Source organism: Peromyscus maniculatus, chromosome X (genome assembly GCF_049852395.1).
Source record: "Peromyscus maniculatus bairdii isolate BWxNUB_F1_BW_parent chromosome X, HU_Pman_BW_mat_3.1, whole genome shotgun sequence".
NCBI classification, from domain to species: domain Eukaryota; kingdom Metazoa; phylum Chordata; class Mammalia; order Rodentia; family Cricetidae; genus Peromyscus; species Peromyscus maniculatus.
The window spans coordinates 5,347,816-5,366,514 of record NC_134875.1 but is presented as its reverse complement, the minus strand read 5'-3'; the positions used below and the strand labels follow the sequence as shown (position 1 = coordinate 5,366,514).

Below are 18,699 nucleotides of genomic sequence, written 5' to 3'. Positions count from 1 at the left end.
TTCCTCCCCAGGTCGCTTTTAGTCATTGTGTTTATCACAACAATAGAAAGTAAACTTTCACAGAACCCATGACAGAGCTGTCTTTGAACATTGAAGTGCCTTTCTGTGGATAAATGTTTATATTTGGTTTGTTCAGTTTCCAAGAATCTTATAGGTATAGATTGAGATGCTTGCTGCTAATATATAAGAATTATCAAAAATTAGAATTAAAGCTATTTCACAGGCCTTTTCACTTTAGAGACTTCTGGCTTGTTGATTAGCCATGCATATTTTGTTTCATTTTATGCTGCCCTTGATAATGAATTGGAGAAATTATTCAAATTGTGGTGACATGACAAGGCTGTCTATATTGTATGGTTTTTACTACATAAAACAATAAAATTATTTCTAGAGAAGAGTCCATAGGGAATATATATGAAAAGCTTCAATTCTTTGGATAACCAGAGCAGAATTATATACATACTCTATAGTTTTTTCTCATTTGTTGGCACTTCTCAAAATACCTAAATGAGTATGTATTACTTTCATAATTAAAAAAAACACTTAGCAAGCTTATTATGTAGACTTCATACTATTTGTTTTTAAAATATTTTTAATTGAAATAGAATTATATTCCTTCCTCATTTTCTTCTTTTCAGACCTTCCCAGTTACTCTTCCTGAAATTTCTTTCATGTTCCCTACTCTCAAGTTGATAGCCTTCTTTTGTCTTATTATATTTGCTGAACATACATATATGTATATATCCATTGATATTCTATTTTTTCAGTCTTGTTCATGCAGCTATTTCTACAGAGACTGTTTCACAGAAGACTTCCAGGTATTCTGGTTCTTACAATCTGTCCACCCCTTCTTCCATGATGTTCCCTGAGCCACAGGCACAGTATTTATGATGTGTATATATCCTTTGGGCTGGACACCTCATGATCCATTGGTATCTATCTGTGGTTTTGTATAATAGTCTCCATTTTCTGTAAAAAGAAGCTTCTTTGATGAGGGGTGGTAACTCTACACTTATCTGTGGGTATGAGGATAAAATTTAGTATATAGTACGGGATTATGCTGGTCTAGGAAAGTGGTGGCAGTAGATACTTTTCTAATAACGTCCATGACATCATTAGCCCCTTGAAGCTGGCTAAGTTTCTGGTACCAAGCATGATTTCCTTTGTTTACACATGGTACCCTATTAGATAGGGTTTGGCATTGAATGCATAAGTGAAGTGCTCATCTGACAATGACTGCTACTTTCTTTATTCTTGTATATTATATAAAAACTTTTAAAGCAATTGGCCACACAACAGTTAGTGAAAGTCCAAAAGGAAACTGCTATGGTAGCAGAAAATAGAAGGAATGCTCCAAAATGGTTATATTCAGGAGCTGAAAAATAGTCATTGTAGTGTTTCCTCACTTAAATGGCCTAAACTAGACTAGTAATTGTGGGTTTCTGTTGCAAAGCAGAAAAGCCTTTTTGTGTGTTTAATAAAGAATTGTCATCTCATTGGCAATTTGAAGTGGGCAACTGTTTATTTCAGATATGTAAATATTGTAGAGAGAGTGATGAATTCAGATGTGTGTGGTCTCATTTTGGAGTCAGGTTACCCATTTTGTAGATGTAAAAGTTGCATGCAGAATGATGGTCTCAGTGGTTGATTTTTTTTTGTGGCCCCTTTTTTTGTAGTTTATTTCCTATCATTTGCCCTGCCTACTGCCTCCAAAGTGATCCCTGTTAAAGCTAGCTTCTCAGTTATATAACTCCTACTTGCTTCCTGTTTCCCAGAGAATAGTATTCACTCTCCTTCATGTAGATTAAATCCTTTTGATATCTCTAGGCTTGATTCACATCCCAAACACTCTGTTCTCAAACCCCTGACCTTTTACCATCATGTAAATGCCTTTCTCCCCATACCTGGATGCCACTTTCAAAAGTTGTTTTTTTCCCCTTCAGAACCTGACTCAAAAGTCATGACCTTGCCAGGCTGTGATGACCCACACCTTTAATTCCAGCACTTGGGAGGCAGAGCCAGGCGGATCTCTGTGAGTTTGAGGTCAGCCTGGTCTACAGAGCATATTCCAGGACAGCCAGTGCTACACAGAGAAACCCTGTCTCAAAAAACCAGAAAGCAAAACAAAACAAAACAAAAAAAGCCCTCATGACCTTTTTGGAGCCCCCTCTAACTTCCATTGAAGTAATTTTTGCCTCCCAGCTGTCCTTTCACCATGCTTTTCAGTTAACATTTAAGTATTCCGAAACCTTCCACAACCAGCTTTGCTACATTTTTAATACCATTTTTCCATGGTTAGTTTTTCTGTTGAGCACTGTTCACTATCTCCTGTCTTATATTTCTCTGGTTCATCTTGTTTATTGTTGGCTTGTTCACTGGTGGTCTTTCAGCTGCCATGGTGGATCCTAGTGCATTGAAGATGCTCAATCAGTAATATTTGAATGGGTGAATTCAGTCTTATTTACATACTTCTATGTCTGTGACTTTAACAATCATTGAATCCTTTTAATCTTCACTAGTGCAGTGGCCAGAGCGACACACTTTTGCTAAAAGTGTATTCTGTGAGTAAACTCATAAGTTATTTGTGCTTCTTGGAAGTTAAAGGCCTTGTACAGGCCTCAGTACTTTGATTACAGTATTTACCTTACTAAATTGTGGTATCCTCAGTACCACTGCCTCTGGAGTTCAGAAGTCCCATAGCTCCTATATAACCTTGAATGTGCTAAGAAACTTGACTTTGGTTAATAGTGTGACCACAGCAGGAGCAACTGTAAGCATGTGACTCCATTTAAGCCAGTAGACTCTCACAAAGAAGACTTATCCCAGATTCCCAACCAGGAGCACACTGGATTCAGATGCTATTTAATGAGAGAAGCAGCTTAACATATTCTTTGTTCTGGTCTTTGACCTAGAACCATTCTATGTACACTGTGGTGTATCTTTTTTTTTTCAATTTTAAATTTATTTATTAAATTTAATTTTACATATCAGCCATGGATTCCCTTGTTTTCCCCCCTCCCACCTTCCACCCCCCACCTCCACCTTCCCCCCAGCCCACCCCCCATTCCCATCTTCTCCAGGGCAGAGACTCCCCCGAGGATTGAGTTCAGCCTGGTAGATTCAGTCCAGGCAGGTCCAGTCCTCTCCTCCCAGACTGAGCCAAGTGTCCCTGCATAGGCCCCAGGTTCCAAACTGCCAGTTCATGCACTGAGGACAGGACCCGGTCCCACTGTCTGGATGTCTCCCAAGCAGATCAAGCTAATCAACTGTCTTATTTATCCGGAGGGCCTGATCCAGTTGGGGGCTTCATCCCACATGGTGTTAAGATACACCACAGTGATTCCAAGGCAGCAGATAAAGCCACAGAACCACTGTGGTGTATCTTAACACCATGTGGGATGAATGATAATACCGCATTCCTGGTGGGATTCTAGAGGAGTGACTGGGAGAAACGTGACACAGCCTATGGAAGCACATGTAATGTTCAAGTTATAAGGGAGAGGGTGATGAGTCATATATGTTTATAAACTTGAACAGGAGGAAGGGAGAAAGAGATGCCTAGTCTGCAGAGAGTTCCCAAATATTGCATTTTCCTATATGACTATACAGGCATCTGTGCTGGGGATACAGTTGAGTGATCTGTGGGAATTGGGCCACCAGCAACAGAGGGAGTAGAAGGGCTAGTAGGAGATAAGGTTGGAAGAAGATGTAGCCTCAGGATCAGAAGTCACAGTTCAATAGAATATGTGTTACATGGAGGACCACACACCAGATGCATTGTTGAAAGAGAATACCAGCTGCAGCATGGACAGAGAGGTGGGGATGGAAGTAGGAAGACCCACTAGAAGATTACTTTTATTCTCTGGGTAAGCAAGACAAGCCTAATTGCAATCATGGTGGACATAGGATGGAGGGAACAGACTGTGGACAAACTTGGGGGGATTTGAGTGGGCCATTATGAGAAGGGAGTTGGAGGAGCATCCAGTCAAGAATGGCTCCCATAATTTTTTGCTTGAGTGATCAGAGCCACTATCATTCATTGAAATGGAGCTCACTGGGGAAGGGAGTATCATATAGGTAAAGCCCAGTGGGGGTACACAAGTTAGGTTTGGACTTTCCAGGCCTTGGTGAGCACTTCATCTTTTCCATCCTTGCCATGGTTCCATCCACCTCCTAGTGTAATGGTATTTGCTCTGCCCATGATCTTGGACTATACGGCCCAAAAGAGGCAGTGCTTCTTACCTTCATAAGTGACCTCTTAAAAGAAAAGGGAGAGGGGTCACATTCTTCTTGGTATGATTGGATGGCCAGGTGCTTTCGCTCCCAGACAGAACAGAGGATGACTTCATTTGTTTACTCAGTTTTGTATTCATGAGTGGATTTCCTCAATTTATATTTCAATAAATCCCTATTACTCATTAAATAAACTCACATGGATTGATCATAAGAGGTGCCCAACGTGGGGCACAAACCCACGACCCTGAGATTAAGAGTCTCATACTCCACCAACTGAGCTAGAGTTGTGTCTCTGCAGCTAAAGTCTTATGTTGAAAGTGCTCCTTAGAGTTTACTAGGCTGCTCTTATTTTTATGTGTTGTATGTACCCACATGTGTGTCGAGTTCAGAAGACAACCTTCAGGAGTCAGTTCTTTTCTTCCACTGTGGGTTCTGGGGATCAAACTCAGTTTATCAGGCTTTCACTGAGCCATCTTGTTTGCCCTCCATAACTTTTCTTTTATGCCCTAGTTTTTCACTTTTTAACTGCTGATGGAGATCCCTTGACTTTGTACCTGGCAACCCAGACTCCTAGCCAGGTTGTTCCTCAGTTCCTTCATTACATGCCCTTGGTTCTCTTAAAGGTACCATTTTGTCATCCTATCATCCTGAAGCTACCTTTGTCTTCTTTTCCCCTCTACAATCCTTTCAGTATCCCCATTATTTCTTTTCTAGGTGTCCTACCCTTATAGCAGATCTCTCACTAGCCTTTGTCCCTGGGCTATCCCAGTCTCCTTGCTTCCAGTCTTCCCCATTGCATCAGGACTCATTTGCTATCGTTTCATTCTTCAACTTGGAGACTGTCTTTGCAGATACCTCAGCTGCATATGTAGGGCTCAGTACAAGCTGCTCCAGACTAGTCTTCTTAGCATGCCTCTTTCTTCCCACTGTGGTGGTCTATTTATCCCATACTCTGGCTCCTGTAAAGTACCATCACTGTGCTTTTGCTCTGGGCTTTCCTTCAGGCCATTTCCTCCAACTAAAACATGTTCATTCCCAACATATCCCTACCAACACCTTTTTCTTTAAAATGATTTTAGCATATTTAAGATAGACCATTTTTAAAAGATCCATCACCCAACTGAAGAAATCCAATCCTCTGCTCCTTTTACATCAGGGATAATTGCCATCTTCAAATGCTGCTTCCCACTTTAAGTCATTCCCATATCTAGTTGGAAACGAGAAAAAAAATGTAAGTGATGTGTGAGAAGCTGAAGGAGTCTTCCAAATGACCTGATCACTACCCTTGACAGTAGAGTTCAACTCAGGGTTTACAACTGCTGGGGATATGAAAAACATGGTGACTAGAAAGTTTTCATTTTCTGATAAGCCAGAAACAGCATGTTTCTTCCTTTATTAAATTCAAGGAGAAATCCCTAGCTTGGCTTTTCTCTGAAAGATTGTAACATAGTGATTCAATTCTCTCTTGTTTTAATACAAGGTGTCTTGCCGCATAGCCCATGTTTTCCTTCAAGCAGTGGTTCTCCTGCCTCCCTGGCACACTGGGATTATGGTTATTGTGCATCACCATTCCTGGCAGTAAATCTATTTTTGTAGCATTACCCAGAGATTCTTGAATCTTATTCTGTTCAGTGGGTCTTTTGTTGAGCTTCAGTGACAGCAGAGCACACATTGATTTTTACTCTGTAAAGGTACTTTTGTGCAGGCCTAATACATGTAGTCTGTCTGCTTCATCTTCCTTCTGAGTTTCCTTTCAGTACAGAGATGGAGGGCAGAAAAGCAAGATGAGTAAACTACATGTATGTCCTTCATGCTGTCTCTCAGATATGTAGCTATGAAATGATCTTCAGACAGGGCTTGGGTATCGTGCTGCTTACCAGCTAGGCACTTTGCTTCCTTCAGCACTGTCACTGGCTGCCATTGGAACTGGAAGCTCTGGGTGCAACAAGGATACTGTTTGCTGTCCATTCTGTCCATTTGAGAGCCAGACCCATGTTGTTACCTAGAGAGAAAGCTAAACTACTTCATTATAAGCAGAAGCAAAAGAAATGTTTCTTTAAGTATTTTTCTCTTCAAATAATGCATTGGAAGCTTAGAGCCATCCTTTTCACAGTTGTATCCTATGAACTTGTTACTCCCCCTCCATTTACTTGTCTATTTCATTTTTATTTACATTTTTTAAAGCTAGTGTCTCACATTGTAGTCCAGGTTGGTGTGAAACTCACTATATAGCTTAGGCTGGCCTCAAACTTGCAGCAAATCTCCAGCCTCAGCTTCCTGAGTACTAAGATTATACATGTAAGCCACTATATTTTTTTCATTTTCAAGGCAATTATATAATGTTATGTATGGTCTAATAGTGTAGGATGCTAGCTGTAGGTTGAGCATAAAATGCAAAGATGTAAAATGTTCTGAGATCCAACATGATGCTCAAAGATGTCCATATTTTGGACCTTTTCAGGTCATAGATATTGAACCAATAAATTCCATATTTCAAATCAGTGCTGAAATTAAAGGCATGGGTCACCATGCCTGATCCTTCTGCCTCTATATCCCAAGTGCTGGGGTTACAGGTGTGTGCCATCATACCTGTCATGTTCCATACTCTAGTATCTAATTTAATCTTTTGTTCTGTTGAAAAGATGTCACCCTCTCTGAGCTTCCGTATATTCTCCTCTCCCAACCTGATGATACCCAATATTGCCAGCCTTTTCTTCCTTCTTTCACATGGGAGAGGAATGAACTAGATGTCCACTTTGCTAAAGTATATACCTCTCCTGCAACATTTCCCTACTTGCTCCTTCTACGTCCTTTGGAGCCTTAGGCACCACTCACTTTGAATGTTACAGTTTTGGTTTTCATCCTTTTTGTACCCTCTCCACTGTGCATAACTGCTCAAGACTCATCATTTAAAGTTCTTTAAAAAAGATACACTTATTTATTTGTGTGTATGTGTTTAACAGCATTTTGCCTACATATAGACATATGCACCATGTGTGTGCCTAATGCCCATGGAAGTGAGAAGAGGGCAGCAGATCCCCTGGAAGTAGAGTTACAGATGGTTGTGAGCCGCCATGTGGGTGCTAGGAATCAAACTCTAGTCCTCTGGAAGGGCAGCCAGTTCTCTTAACCACTGAGCTGTCTCTCTGGCCCACAGAACCCTTCATCTTAAAACACCATCTTCCTACTATCTTCCCTTCTTGGAATGCTGCTTCCACTTTGTGACAGTTCACTGCTTAGCCTCTCAAGGTCTAACTTCTGTTTGCTACTTAAACAATGCATTCACTGTTTAACTCCAAAGCCTCTGGCTAAGTGCTCAGTTTTCTAGTTTCTCCAAAGTAGCTAATACTTCTCATAATAATTTCTCCTTTCCTCTTCTCCATGCCTTTGTGGCCCTCCACCCACGTGTGCCGTTTGCCTTCTATGCAGTTCACTTTTTCCTTCCTACTCGCTCAATCTGTATTTTCCTTGGAGTTCAGTCTTCACTTCTTTCTCAACTGCCAATTGCTTTCTAGACTTCTTTCTCAACTGTCAATTGCTTTAGACCCAGTCTTTCCTTACTCAGAGGATTTGAAAGCCTATAGTGTGCTGACCATAATGCCACATGCCTGGATAGTGGGAGCATAGAAGATATAGTGTCCCCGCCTTGTAGACCTTATAGTAACAATGGGATAGATGGGCATTCTACTCAGAAACATAGCAATACCTGTTCACAAGCTGTGAAAAGTGCTGCATGGAAGTGTAAGAGTAGGAGGACCCTGAGAAGTTGTCTAGAGAAAAGGGTGTTTGACTCATGGTCTGAAGACTGAATGAGTTACATGGAGTTACATGGAAGTGAGGCAGGGCCAGGGAGGCCAGAAGGAGCTAAAAGAGCAATGTCTGGGAAGACTATAAACCAAAAGGAACACAGGCAAGTGACAATGTGGTTAGATTAGTGGAGTGAGTATGGCAAGGGATGAGTCAACTGAGTAACTTAGGTCTCACCAATTCCCTTAAAGATTTTAATGTTTGTTTTATGGGCATGGACCTTGTGCTTCAGCCTCCCAGTTGCTACAATTATAGGCATACATCATCATGCCTGGGTTTTTGCTTTTAATTATTTTTAATTATCGTTTTAAAGTACTACATCATATTTTCAAACATGTGTACATTGTAGAATGGCTTCATCATATTAAGGAACGTAGGCATTGCCTTACAAACTCATAATCTTTTTTTTTCTTGGAATGAGAACACTTAGCCTATTCTCTCAGCAATATTACAGAGTATAATATATTCATTCTAGCTCAAATCCCCAGGCAGTACAGTGGATCGTGAATATATTCTTTGCATCTGACTGCAATTGTGCATGCTTTGATCAGTAGCTTCTTATGCATGCCTCCAGGGGTTTGGGTTTTTAGAATTCAGTGTTGAAACGTTTCTGAAAGGATAAGCAGAAAGGTGACAGTTTTCTCTGTGTTTCTCTAGAAGTTGGCCCTGGCTGCTTTGTTACAGCAGCTCATGAATGCAAAGGAACTAGAACGGTGGCTGTTAGAGTGGCCTAGAGGACTTTTGGGTAGAGTTGGAAAGATGTTGACAAGTTGAAATTGATTTAGGGGATAGATGTGGAAGACTGAGTTAAGGATAGTTAAAAAAAATGTTAAAGATAACAGACGGACAGACATTTAGCTGGACAATACTGGCCACCAAGATAGGAAGCTTGGGAAGAGGACATTATTTGCTATTTCAGGGTGTTTCATTCTGGGTGTTCTAAATGTGAAATATCTCTATATTGGTTAATATTTATCATATTGTCAAGCCCAGTAGTATATCAAAAGTCTACTTTCTGCCCACTCCCATGTTCTTCACATCTTTTGGCAAGACCATCATTGTCCATCTGAGATCTTTGCCTAACTCCAAATCATCTTGGATCCCTCCTCAGGATGGTCATCTATCTCCTCTGCTTTTCCCCCTATCTCCATCGACTCTCAGATCTCCCTGGTCCTCCTCTTGCACTCAAGCACTTGCTTCCATAATGCTAAGAGTTGGGAGTGGCCCCTCCTTGCTAGTCCATGGTGTGCAGTGCTGCCACCTGAATCTTTTGAATCATGTGCTCTTCTCAGAAAACATTCTGTGGTTACCTCTCACGTGAACCAGTCCTGCCAGTACTCCTCAGGGAATTCTGGTGCTGCTTCTTAAATCAAGGCTATGTGTGTGTTTATAAAATGCCTGGCCTATGCACCTGTTTGCAAGTCTGAGATATTTCTGGACAACCAATCTCCAATCATGGTTATTTCATTCCAATGAAGTCATCACCACAGAACTTTGACAGAATCCAAAGAGTAAGGCACCAGCTTGCCCTTCTCTGACATCCCATTCCATTTTGTGTGTACTTTTCTAATTGCTCTTGACACTGGCAACCTAGTATCCTGCTGTTTGGGTACCTGTGTCTTATTTCCCAGATAGAGCTGAGCCCTAAGATCTAGAAGGGCAACTCCACAACTTAGCTTTGCAGACCCTAGTGCCCAGGACAGTTTTTTGCTCTCCCTCACAAGAGAGAGGATGAATGCATTATCTTTGCTGGTTTATCATATTTCTTCTCAGCTATTTTAGAAACTTCGAGGAACAGAAGCACATAGTTTTTAGTTATAATGGACCTTTGAAACTCAATATTTAATGATATTTAGATAGTGATGACTCAGATTTCCTGAGCGTTAGACTAATTTTCCTATTCCTGGATCTTCCTGTTTAGCCTGCTGAGTTATCAGACCTAGAACATGTCATTCAGGAAGAACATGGCAAATAGCTTCATTAGACTGTGGGTGCTTTGGGTGAGGAGCTGGCTGCTTCTCCTCATTGCTTCATTTTTTGCTTTCTGTTGGACCAGGGCAGTCTGAGATCTAGAATTTTCTCTATATAGCAATTAGAGAACAATAGTGTTCTCTCATAGCTGGGCATGATGGTTCATACATGAACTTGGGAGGTAGAGGCAAGAGGATCACAAGAGTTTGATGGCAATCTGTGGTCTACATAGTGGGTTTCAGGCCAGCCTAGGCTGTACAGTGAGACCCTATTTTAAACAAGCAAATAAATGTCTCATCTCAGTTTTAAAATGTAAGTCTTTATTTTCAGGGTTTGGGGAGCACCTGTGGCCTACTTGCAGGAGTCAGGTTCTCTCTTTCCACCATGTGGATTCCTGAGATGAAACTCTGGTATTCAGGCTTGTCAGTAAGCGCCTTTACCCACTGAGATATCATCCTGGGTTTTTCCTCACTTTTAATCTTCTTGCCTTCAAAACAAAGAACGCAAACTTCTTGCTTCTGTATTGATATTAGAATATCAGGCTTTTATGTAGCATGTAGTGCATATACTTAGGAGTCAGTTTGACACTTAAGAATGCAGTTCACAGACACTCATAAATTTCAGCATAGTCCAAGAATATACCACACTGCATGGTAATGCTAAGATAGACTGTAGTAAGAAGTAAACACATTATAATGTATAGCTATTTATATGTTACTAAATCAGAGTTTTCTCTTTGGGCATTTTGCTTTCAGTCATGTTGTAGAGTACACAGTATTTCATAGAAATGCATACAACAGCTAGTCATGCCTCCTTACAGGTGCAAAGACAAAGCTCTGCCAGAGCATACTGATCTGCTATGTGTGCAAAGCACAGTCATGTCTTCCAAATGCTAAACTGCACTTCAACATCATCAGAATGATAGCAATAAGAACTCCCATTGTATTCTGGCTACCACCAGTGGGCACAAGCCAGGTCCTTTAAATCTATTAACTCAAATCATCCCTACTGTACAGATTAGTATGACGTAGAGATAGCACTACCTTGTCCAAGTCCTCCGGCTAATAAAGGTCAGAACTTGGATTTCAGCCACTTTTGACCATGTTAAGAGCTTGTCCTGTTTTTCTCTACATGATAACAACTTTTTTCTTTTTCTTTTTTTTTAACTTTTTATTTCAAAATAACCACAAGCACATATGATCTTGTACAAATAGTAAAGAGAGGTCTCATGCACTAATCTCCAAGCTGCCTTTAATAACTATATTGTTTGATCAATCAGAAAGTAGGTTAGGAGGCCAGAGAGATGACTCAGTGGGTAAGAGCACTTGCTGTACAAGCATGAGAACCTGAATTTGGATACCAGCACCCACCCCAGTACCTATGTAAAAAGCCAAGTTGTGGCTGTGCATACACCTATAACACCAGCGCTGCAGGGGAAGAGACGCAGTTCAGTAAGAGAACCTGTCTCATAGGAATAAGGTGAAGAATGATAGTGCAGGACACTTAATGTATTCCTGTGGCCTCTACACACACACACACACACACACACACACACACACACACACACACACACACACACACACACGAAAAGTAGGGAAAGGGGGTAGAAGTGGGAAAGGTGCTCAGCACACTACAAACAGTACAGTTAACCAGTACTTGATTGATAACAGTTTTGTGAATGTCTTTTCATACATTCTGTAGCATTTGCTACCAAGTAACCACCATCAATAATGAAGATATGAAACTGTTAGAATACCGCAAAAGAATCCTTCAGACTCATGCTCTCCTCTCATCTCCTGGCAACTGAATCCCTGTGCTCAATTCCCGTCTTGTCATTCCAAGACTATTACATAGTTGGATATGGTGGCACAGGCCTCTAGCCTCAGCACTGGGAGGATGGAGCAGAAGGATCAGAAATTCAAGGCCAACCTGGACTACAAATAAACTTCAAACAAAAAGAATGGTATATAAATAGAATCACATACAAGCATTGTATCTTGAGATTGGCTTTACTTATACTGCAGGGTATCCCTAAATTTTTTCTAGGTACACATATATGGTTGATACATTGTGTATCCTAATAAACTTATCTGAGGGTCAGAGAACAGAACAACCACTAGATTAGACATAGAGGCCAGAAAATGGTGGCATGCACACCTTTAATCATATCACTTGGGAGGTAGAGATCTCTGTGATTTCAAAGCCACACTGGAAGCTGAACCAGGCATGGTGGCATACACCTTTAACCCCAGGAAGTGAAGGCAGGAAACAGAAAGGTATATAAGGCATGAAAACCAAGAACTAGAGCTTTTTAAGTTTTTAGGCTTTTAGCAGCAGTTCAGCTGAGATCCATTCAGGTAAGGACTCAGAGGCTTTCAGTCTGAGGAAATAGGATCAGCTGAGAAGTTGCCAAGGCGAGGTTCCCAGTGGTTTGTTTTGTCTCTCTAATCTTTCAGAATTTACCCTAATACCTGGCTACAGGTTTTTCTATTAATAAGACCTTTTAAGATTCATGTTACACACATATATTTGTTTCCAATGGTATAGATGTAACCACAGACTTATAATTTGAATTTATAGAAAACTCATGACCTAAACATAATTTTGAAGAAATACTAGTTTATTTTTTTCTTTTTTCTTTTCTTTTTTTAGGAGAGGATTTAAAAATGAATGGAATATTTTTCTTTGTGTCCCCAAAGGGCATATTCGAAGAATAAATGTTTGTCTACCTTTAATTTTTTTCCTTACTGTCAGTCACTTAACTCACCATCAAAGTAAATTTTTGGTTGAATGCTCAGCCCCCCAAAATGGGGCATTTATATCACCTGCTCCAAGGCTCAGAGAACATCACAGAAGAGAGGCAGAAAGAATATGAGTCAGATGATGGGAAGGAATGCTATAAAATGCTGTCTTCTGGACATAACATGACTGTGGTACCACAACAGCAGAGGCTACCTGCACAAGACTGAGCCCATCAACATTCCATTGGAAATTGGAGGGACTCATGTGGCCCCATCCCTCCCAGAGGAACTCTACACAGTTAATGGTTGCTAAGTTGCCCGTGGTCCCGTAAATTACCACATTTATACTCATGTAATTAACCCTAACTAAATTTAGAGGTCACAAAAAAGGACATGAAGATAGGAAAGAAGTAGTTGTTTGGTGTGCGGAGAGAAGGGCAGAGGAGAATATGGTGTGTGTGTGTGTGTGTGTGTGTGTGTGTGTGTGTGTGTGTGTGTGTGTGTGTGTGTGTCTGTCTGTCTGTCTGTCTTTGTCTATGTCTGTGTCTGTCTGTGTAATTGTGAGAGAATAAATGTGAGTGACTTCCCAGACCCCTGGAATTATAGGCAATGCAAGTGGTTGAGGATGCATTTTGGTGGCATACTTGCCTATTGTAATGTTTGCTTATTTATGTGTGATCTATATCATAGTTTTACTCTTAAGTGGCTAATGTGCCAAAGGTTAAAAAATCAAAACCTTATGATTATTTTGACATTTTTGATATTTTCATTATACTGACAGAAACACTGACTTTTGTAATTTTGTCCATTACAGGATTCTGCTCTAATACTTGATGTTCCTCTGGGTGTGATATCAAGAATTGAAAAAATGGGAGGCGCGACAAGTAGAGGAGAAAATTCCTATGGTCTAGATATTACTTGTAAAGTAAGAGAATTGGTACTTTCTTATACAAAGAAAAGGACAAATTAGTATTAAGTAGTAGAAAATTAATGTGGGCTTAAAAAATAAAAATCATTTCCCAGCATTCAGAAACAGAGGCAGGTGGATCTCTGAGTTCAAAATCATCAAAATATCTTGTTAATCTCAAATTCTAGGCTTGAGGTTTCCCTTCTGAGTTGAGATTTAAAAAGTGCCTGGGGGAAGAATTCCCACACAAGGGGCCTCCTGTAGTCAAGAGTGAGGCCACAAAGAAGTGGTTAGCTCATTTGCTTGCTGGGACAGAAGAAAATTTATAGATAACATTTCTTAAGCTTTAAGTATCACTCTACTCCTCCGCAGGTTGTTGGAGCACCATAGTTTTCATAGTCATATGCCTGTCCCATGGAGTTGACTGATAGTCCTTCCAGCTACTTCTGGCCCCACTGACCATCCTCATGTTCATCATTTTTTCTTCTTTTTAAATGACAGTTGTAAGTTCTTAGGAGTAATATGATTGAGTTAAAGAGTGTTTTCATGGCTCTTTATGGCACCATGTATCACTACCTAGACACCTTCATACTATGAAAGGAAGGAGGCATACAAGAGATTTTGTCCTTTGTGAGCAGGATGCCTCCTTAACTATAACAACCATTTTCGGTGACAGTGGCCTAATATTTTATTTGGGGGCGGTAAGTGGGAAAATTAGTTGTGATAAGGTTTAGCCAGTTGTTACAGCAAAAATATTACTGAGTATCTGTGTTCACCCAAGTGCATACTAGGAACTTGACATTCTTTCCTCAGCACAAGCCTCCCAGACAGATTTATAGATGGAGAATTTCAAAAGAATTGGGAGCTTTGCTGCTATGGTCCAATGAGTGGCAAAGCTGAACTCCTAATAGGTGGCGGTAACCTTTTTGTGAACAATGGTTACATTTTCTAGCAAGGAAAACTGATTTCCATGTACTGGGTATGCGAAGACCACTGTCTATAGCATTGTGCTTAGTTCTAGAAAGAGCTAGAAGGAGTTTGGTGGTCATTTGCCCAGTAGATCTTAAATGTGTGCATCAAGATATCCAGAAAGCTTTTGAGAAATGTAGATCTTTGAGTTCTAGTCCAGAGCTGACGCTAAGGTATGCTTTAAAGACCAAGACTCAGAAAGTGTCCCAGGTGACTGTCAGACATCTTGCTAGTACAGAGATTATCATGCTTCTAGAAAAAGGTCCAGAGAGCAAATATTTTAGGTTGTGGAGTTACATGAGATATCTGTTGCATATTCTCCTGTATATCTTGTAAAATAATACTCTTGTCTTAAGGACTATACAAAATGGCCTGGCTAAAGGTGCTGAGCCTTGATCACCATGAGCCCATTATCTGTATGTTAGAGAAATGAAGCATTCACAAAGTGACATGACTTGCCTTGGTGTTGCTGAGGACTAATGAAAGAACCTGTTTAAGACCTAAGTCATTTTCTAGTCTCTGGTGCTGTAATTTCTAAAAAGCCAAGTTCTTAAACTTAGTTTGCATTGGGAATTCAATATGCAATTTTTCTCTCCAGATTGTAAAAGATCAACATGAATATGAGCAACCAGAATCCAAAGGATTACTCCTGCCTTGAGATTCTCTACTGTGCCTCACCTCAGATGCTTTTGTTTCTATTGGAATCTGAGCTGTTTTCATGATTTTTTTGCCATCCCAGCTACTGGCTACTGTGTGGGGCCCGGAAGTATAGAGATTTAATTTGAAAAAGGGTCTTTGTATTTTGTCTCAAAGGATTCATGGGAAGGGGTATTATATTAAGCATTCAAGGCAGTGTGATTGATAATTTGGTGACATTGAAGTGACTGTCATCCCAGTAAAGTACTTGCTGCCTCATCAATAAGAAAATTCATATTTAAATAGTAACCCTCCCAAATGAATAAAAGGGTACTCTCTTAAACAGCTTAGGAACAGCTTACCAGGAAAAAAAAAAAAAAACCTCAGATGTTACATACAATAGTTTTTTTTTTGTAGATCAGGCTGGCCTTGAACTCACAGAGATTCACCTGTCTTTGCCTCCCAAGTGCTGGGATTAAAGACGTGTGCTACTACCACCACTGGGGTTTTTTTTTTAAATTGACCTATACTTCAAATAGATGGGTCCTTAGAGCAGTGTTATAAAGCAACATTTTTAAGGCAGGGTCTTATGTCATCCAAGCTGGTTTGGAACCCATATGTAGCCAAGGCTGGCCTTGAACTCTTGCTCTTCCTCCAAGGTGCTGAGTTTATAGGCATATGCCACTTAGTCCAATTGTAGCATAACCTTTTAATAAAATTACCTCCCGAGAAACACTGTCACAAAAGGCACACTCCATTTTCTTAGTAGCAGACCTGACATTGATATAAAAGAAGTCTGCAGCAGTGGGATAAGCACTTGCCATCCTGTTTCATATATCGCCTTGCACCTGTAGTTAGTAATTATGATACCACAGCACTTCTCTCCCCAAATAAGGCTGTTATAGCTGTGTACATGTGGGTTTCACTCATCAGTAGCAACATGCATAGAATGGCTCTTGGTTATAAAGCCACAGGAGAGAAGGTAGTTGTGAATATGGGAATTATTACCCTGCAAGACCTGTACCACTTTAAGTAAAAATTTAAAGTCTTTTTGTAAAAAGGAAGAGCAAACAATAATGCAAGACATTCTTCTTGCTCTTCTCTCCCATTTCTACTTACTTGGTTTAAAGACAGTATAGTATATTGAGGTAGACAGTCATGTTTTCTTTAATAATAATTAAGCCATTGAGTATCACCATAAGATCCAGTTGGCAAGCATATTGAGTCTAACAGGGAGACTCTTACACCATAAGGCTCTTTCCTAGTTACTCTTCCCTAATGAATCAAGCTGGAAGAGACCAGGTATGACTTACAGTTAGTGTATGCTCCTGTTTATGTTCCAGACTAGGTAATCTGCTGCCTGTGAATCATATGCCTTATTCACTTTAGTTTTCTTGTTGGCAAGAAAGAATTTTTTTTACTGTAATTGCATCTGAATCAGATGACAGAAAGTGACTTGAGTCATTCATGCTTCGACATGTGAAAAGTATTCCTCTGAGTCACTGGTGGATCACAATAAATATTGACTTGGAAACAGTCTAAATTGGAGCAAAGTGGTTAAGAGAATGATGTTGTAGTGCTACCAGTGCCCTATGGCAGTTAGAAGGAAAATTCCTTATAGGTCCTTGTGGCCTGACAGTTGGCAGCTATCCAGTGTTATACCTGTGGCTTCTTGGAAACCTGTTGGATGTATCTCATCCTATCGAAATGACTTTTCCTTTCACATGATTATCGTGAACTAATAACTAATACCCAAAGATTTTGGGAAAATGATATAAATTTGGTTTTGGACTTTTTTTCAGTAACACACTTTTAGTTTGGGCCTGAAATATAGCTGGGTGTTAGAGTGCTATAAAAATTTTAAAAAAAAAGCAAAAAACAAAAACAAAAAAGAAAGCATAAGATTCTGGAGCTGTCAAGGCTCAGTAGCTGCCATCTGCATTCAGAATGATTGATCTTAGGACACTCAATGGTGGGTTTGGAGTCTTATTCATACTTTACTTGCCTTCTGGGATGTATATGGCAAAGCGTTCACAGGCCCTTCAGACTGAAGAATTGTGAAGTTTAAATTTATTCCTGGGTTGGAAAGATGGCACAGCAGTCATCAGTGCTTTTCTGCTCTGATAACTTCACTTCTTAGCACACACACTGGGCTTCTTACAACCACCTCTAACTCCAGGGGATTTAATACCCTCTTCTAGCCTTTGCAAGTATCTGCATACACACACACACACACACACACACACACACACACAATAAATAAATAAATAAATAAATAAATAAATAAATAAATAAATAAATAAATAAATAAATAAATAAATGTAGAATAAATCTGTTTGGAAAGCATTATTGATAAACAAAAATCCCTTTGTAAAATATGAATGTTGTAATATGTAAGATGGCAGGGGCTGAGTCAGGTTCATTCTTTAGATAGTCCTAGAGTCCATGAATGATTGTTTGAAAGATAACCTATAAAACACTCATTCTTAAAAATAGGATAGAATACTATGTTTAATACAAACAGTTATTAGAGGACCCTATATTATTTAGATTCCATTTAAAAGTCATTCTTGCTTATTAAAGAGATGTGTGTGGAGAGCTACCATTAAAATCTGGTTTTGATCATTAATTTATAGTTCCTGAGAGTAAAGTGATATCTACTGTAGAGTACATTAATGTGGCTTATATAGAACTCTGTGAAAGTAGAATTGAATAGTAAAAGTTTATTACTTATATTACTTGTATGAAAAAATAAAATGCCAATCATCTAGGGAAAAGTGTGCATTTTAATGACACATTTAACAATATTGAGATTATATTTGATAGCAGGTACTCTTGAAACTTTATATGACTTAAAATACTGTTTAATAATTAAAGTTCCTTTCAAAGCAGTGAACATAGGGGTAGAAAGTGAACAGATGAAGAGCAAAGCATGGCTGGGTATTTTTTTCTAGACTGTGTTTCTACTGTCTTGTCTTCAGCACTTTGGTTTGGAAACTTTTGTTTCTGGTGAAGTGGTTAGTCTTTACTTTCTTGGCTAGAGTGGGACTGTCTCCAGGTCTTCTTAAACTGAATTAAGTCAAGATATCATAGAAAAATGTAATTTTCTTACTAGTCTAGATAAATTGCCTTTATATATAAGTGAATCTTCTCCCTTAACTAAAGAGACTTTTTTTGGTAATTATAAATTTCCTTGAAGACTCAGCTGTGCTTTCTCTTTGCTTTTAGGATTTGAGAAACCTGAGGTTCGCATTGAAGCAGGAAGGCCACAGCAGAAGAGATATGTTTGAGGTCCTCACAAGATATGCCTTTCCTCTGGCACACAGTCTGGTAAAGTCCAGGGCTCCCCTAAGCATCAGCATGTTTTGAAGTCTCTGTGAAAACTGCTTGAGAATTTGGCTACTCTTTATTGGATTCACTGCTTTGTATTTT

General features: G+C 39.7%; 1 protein-coding gene across 9 annotated transcripts in view; it reads left to right on the top strand.

Moving 5' to 3' along the window:
• Mtm1 (myotubularin 1) overlaps window positions 1-18,699 on the top strand; it is a 139,221-nt gene that overhangs the window by 43,044 nt on the left and 77,478 nt on the right. For 5 of the 9 annotated variants that reach the window (XM_076562103.1, XM_042268954.2, XM_042268953.2 and 2 more), the window contains exons 5-7: window positions 768-818; window positions 13,570-13,680; window positions 18,496-18,597. In XM_076562103.1, coding sequence (XP_076418218.1) covers window positions 768-818; window positions 13,570-13,680; window positions 18,496-18,597 — 264 coding nt within the window. The remainder of the gene's footprint in view (window positions 1-767; window positions 819-13,569; window positions 13,681-18,495; window positions 18,598-18,699) is intronic. The other 4 variants (XM_076562100.1, XM_076562104.1, XM_076562106.1 and 1 more) reach the window with 2 other exon arrangements.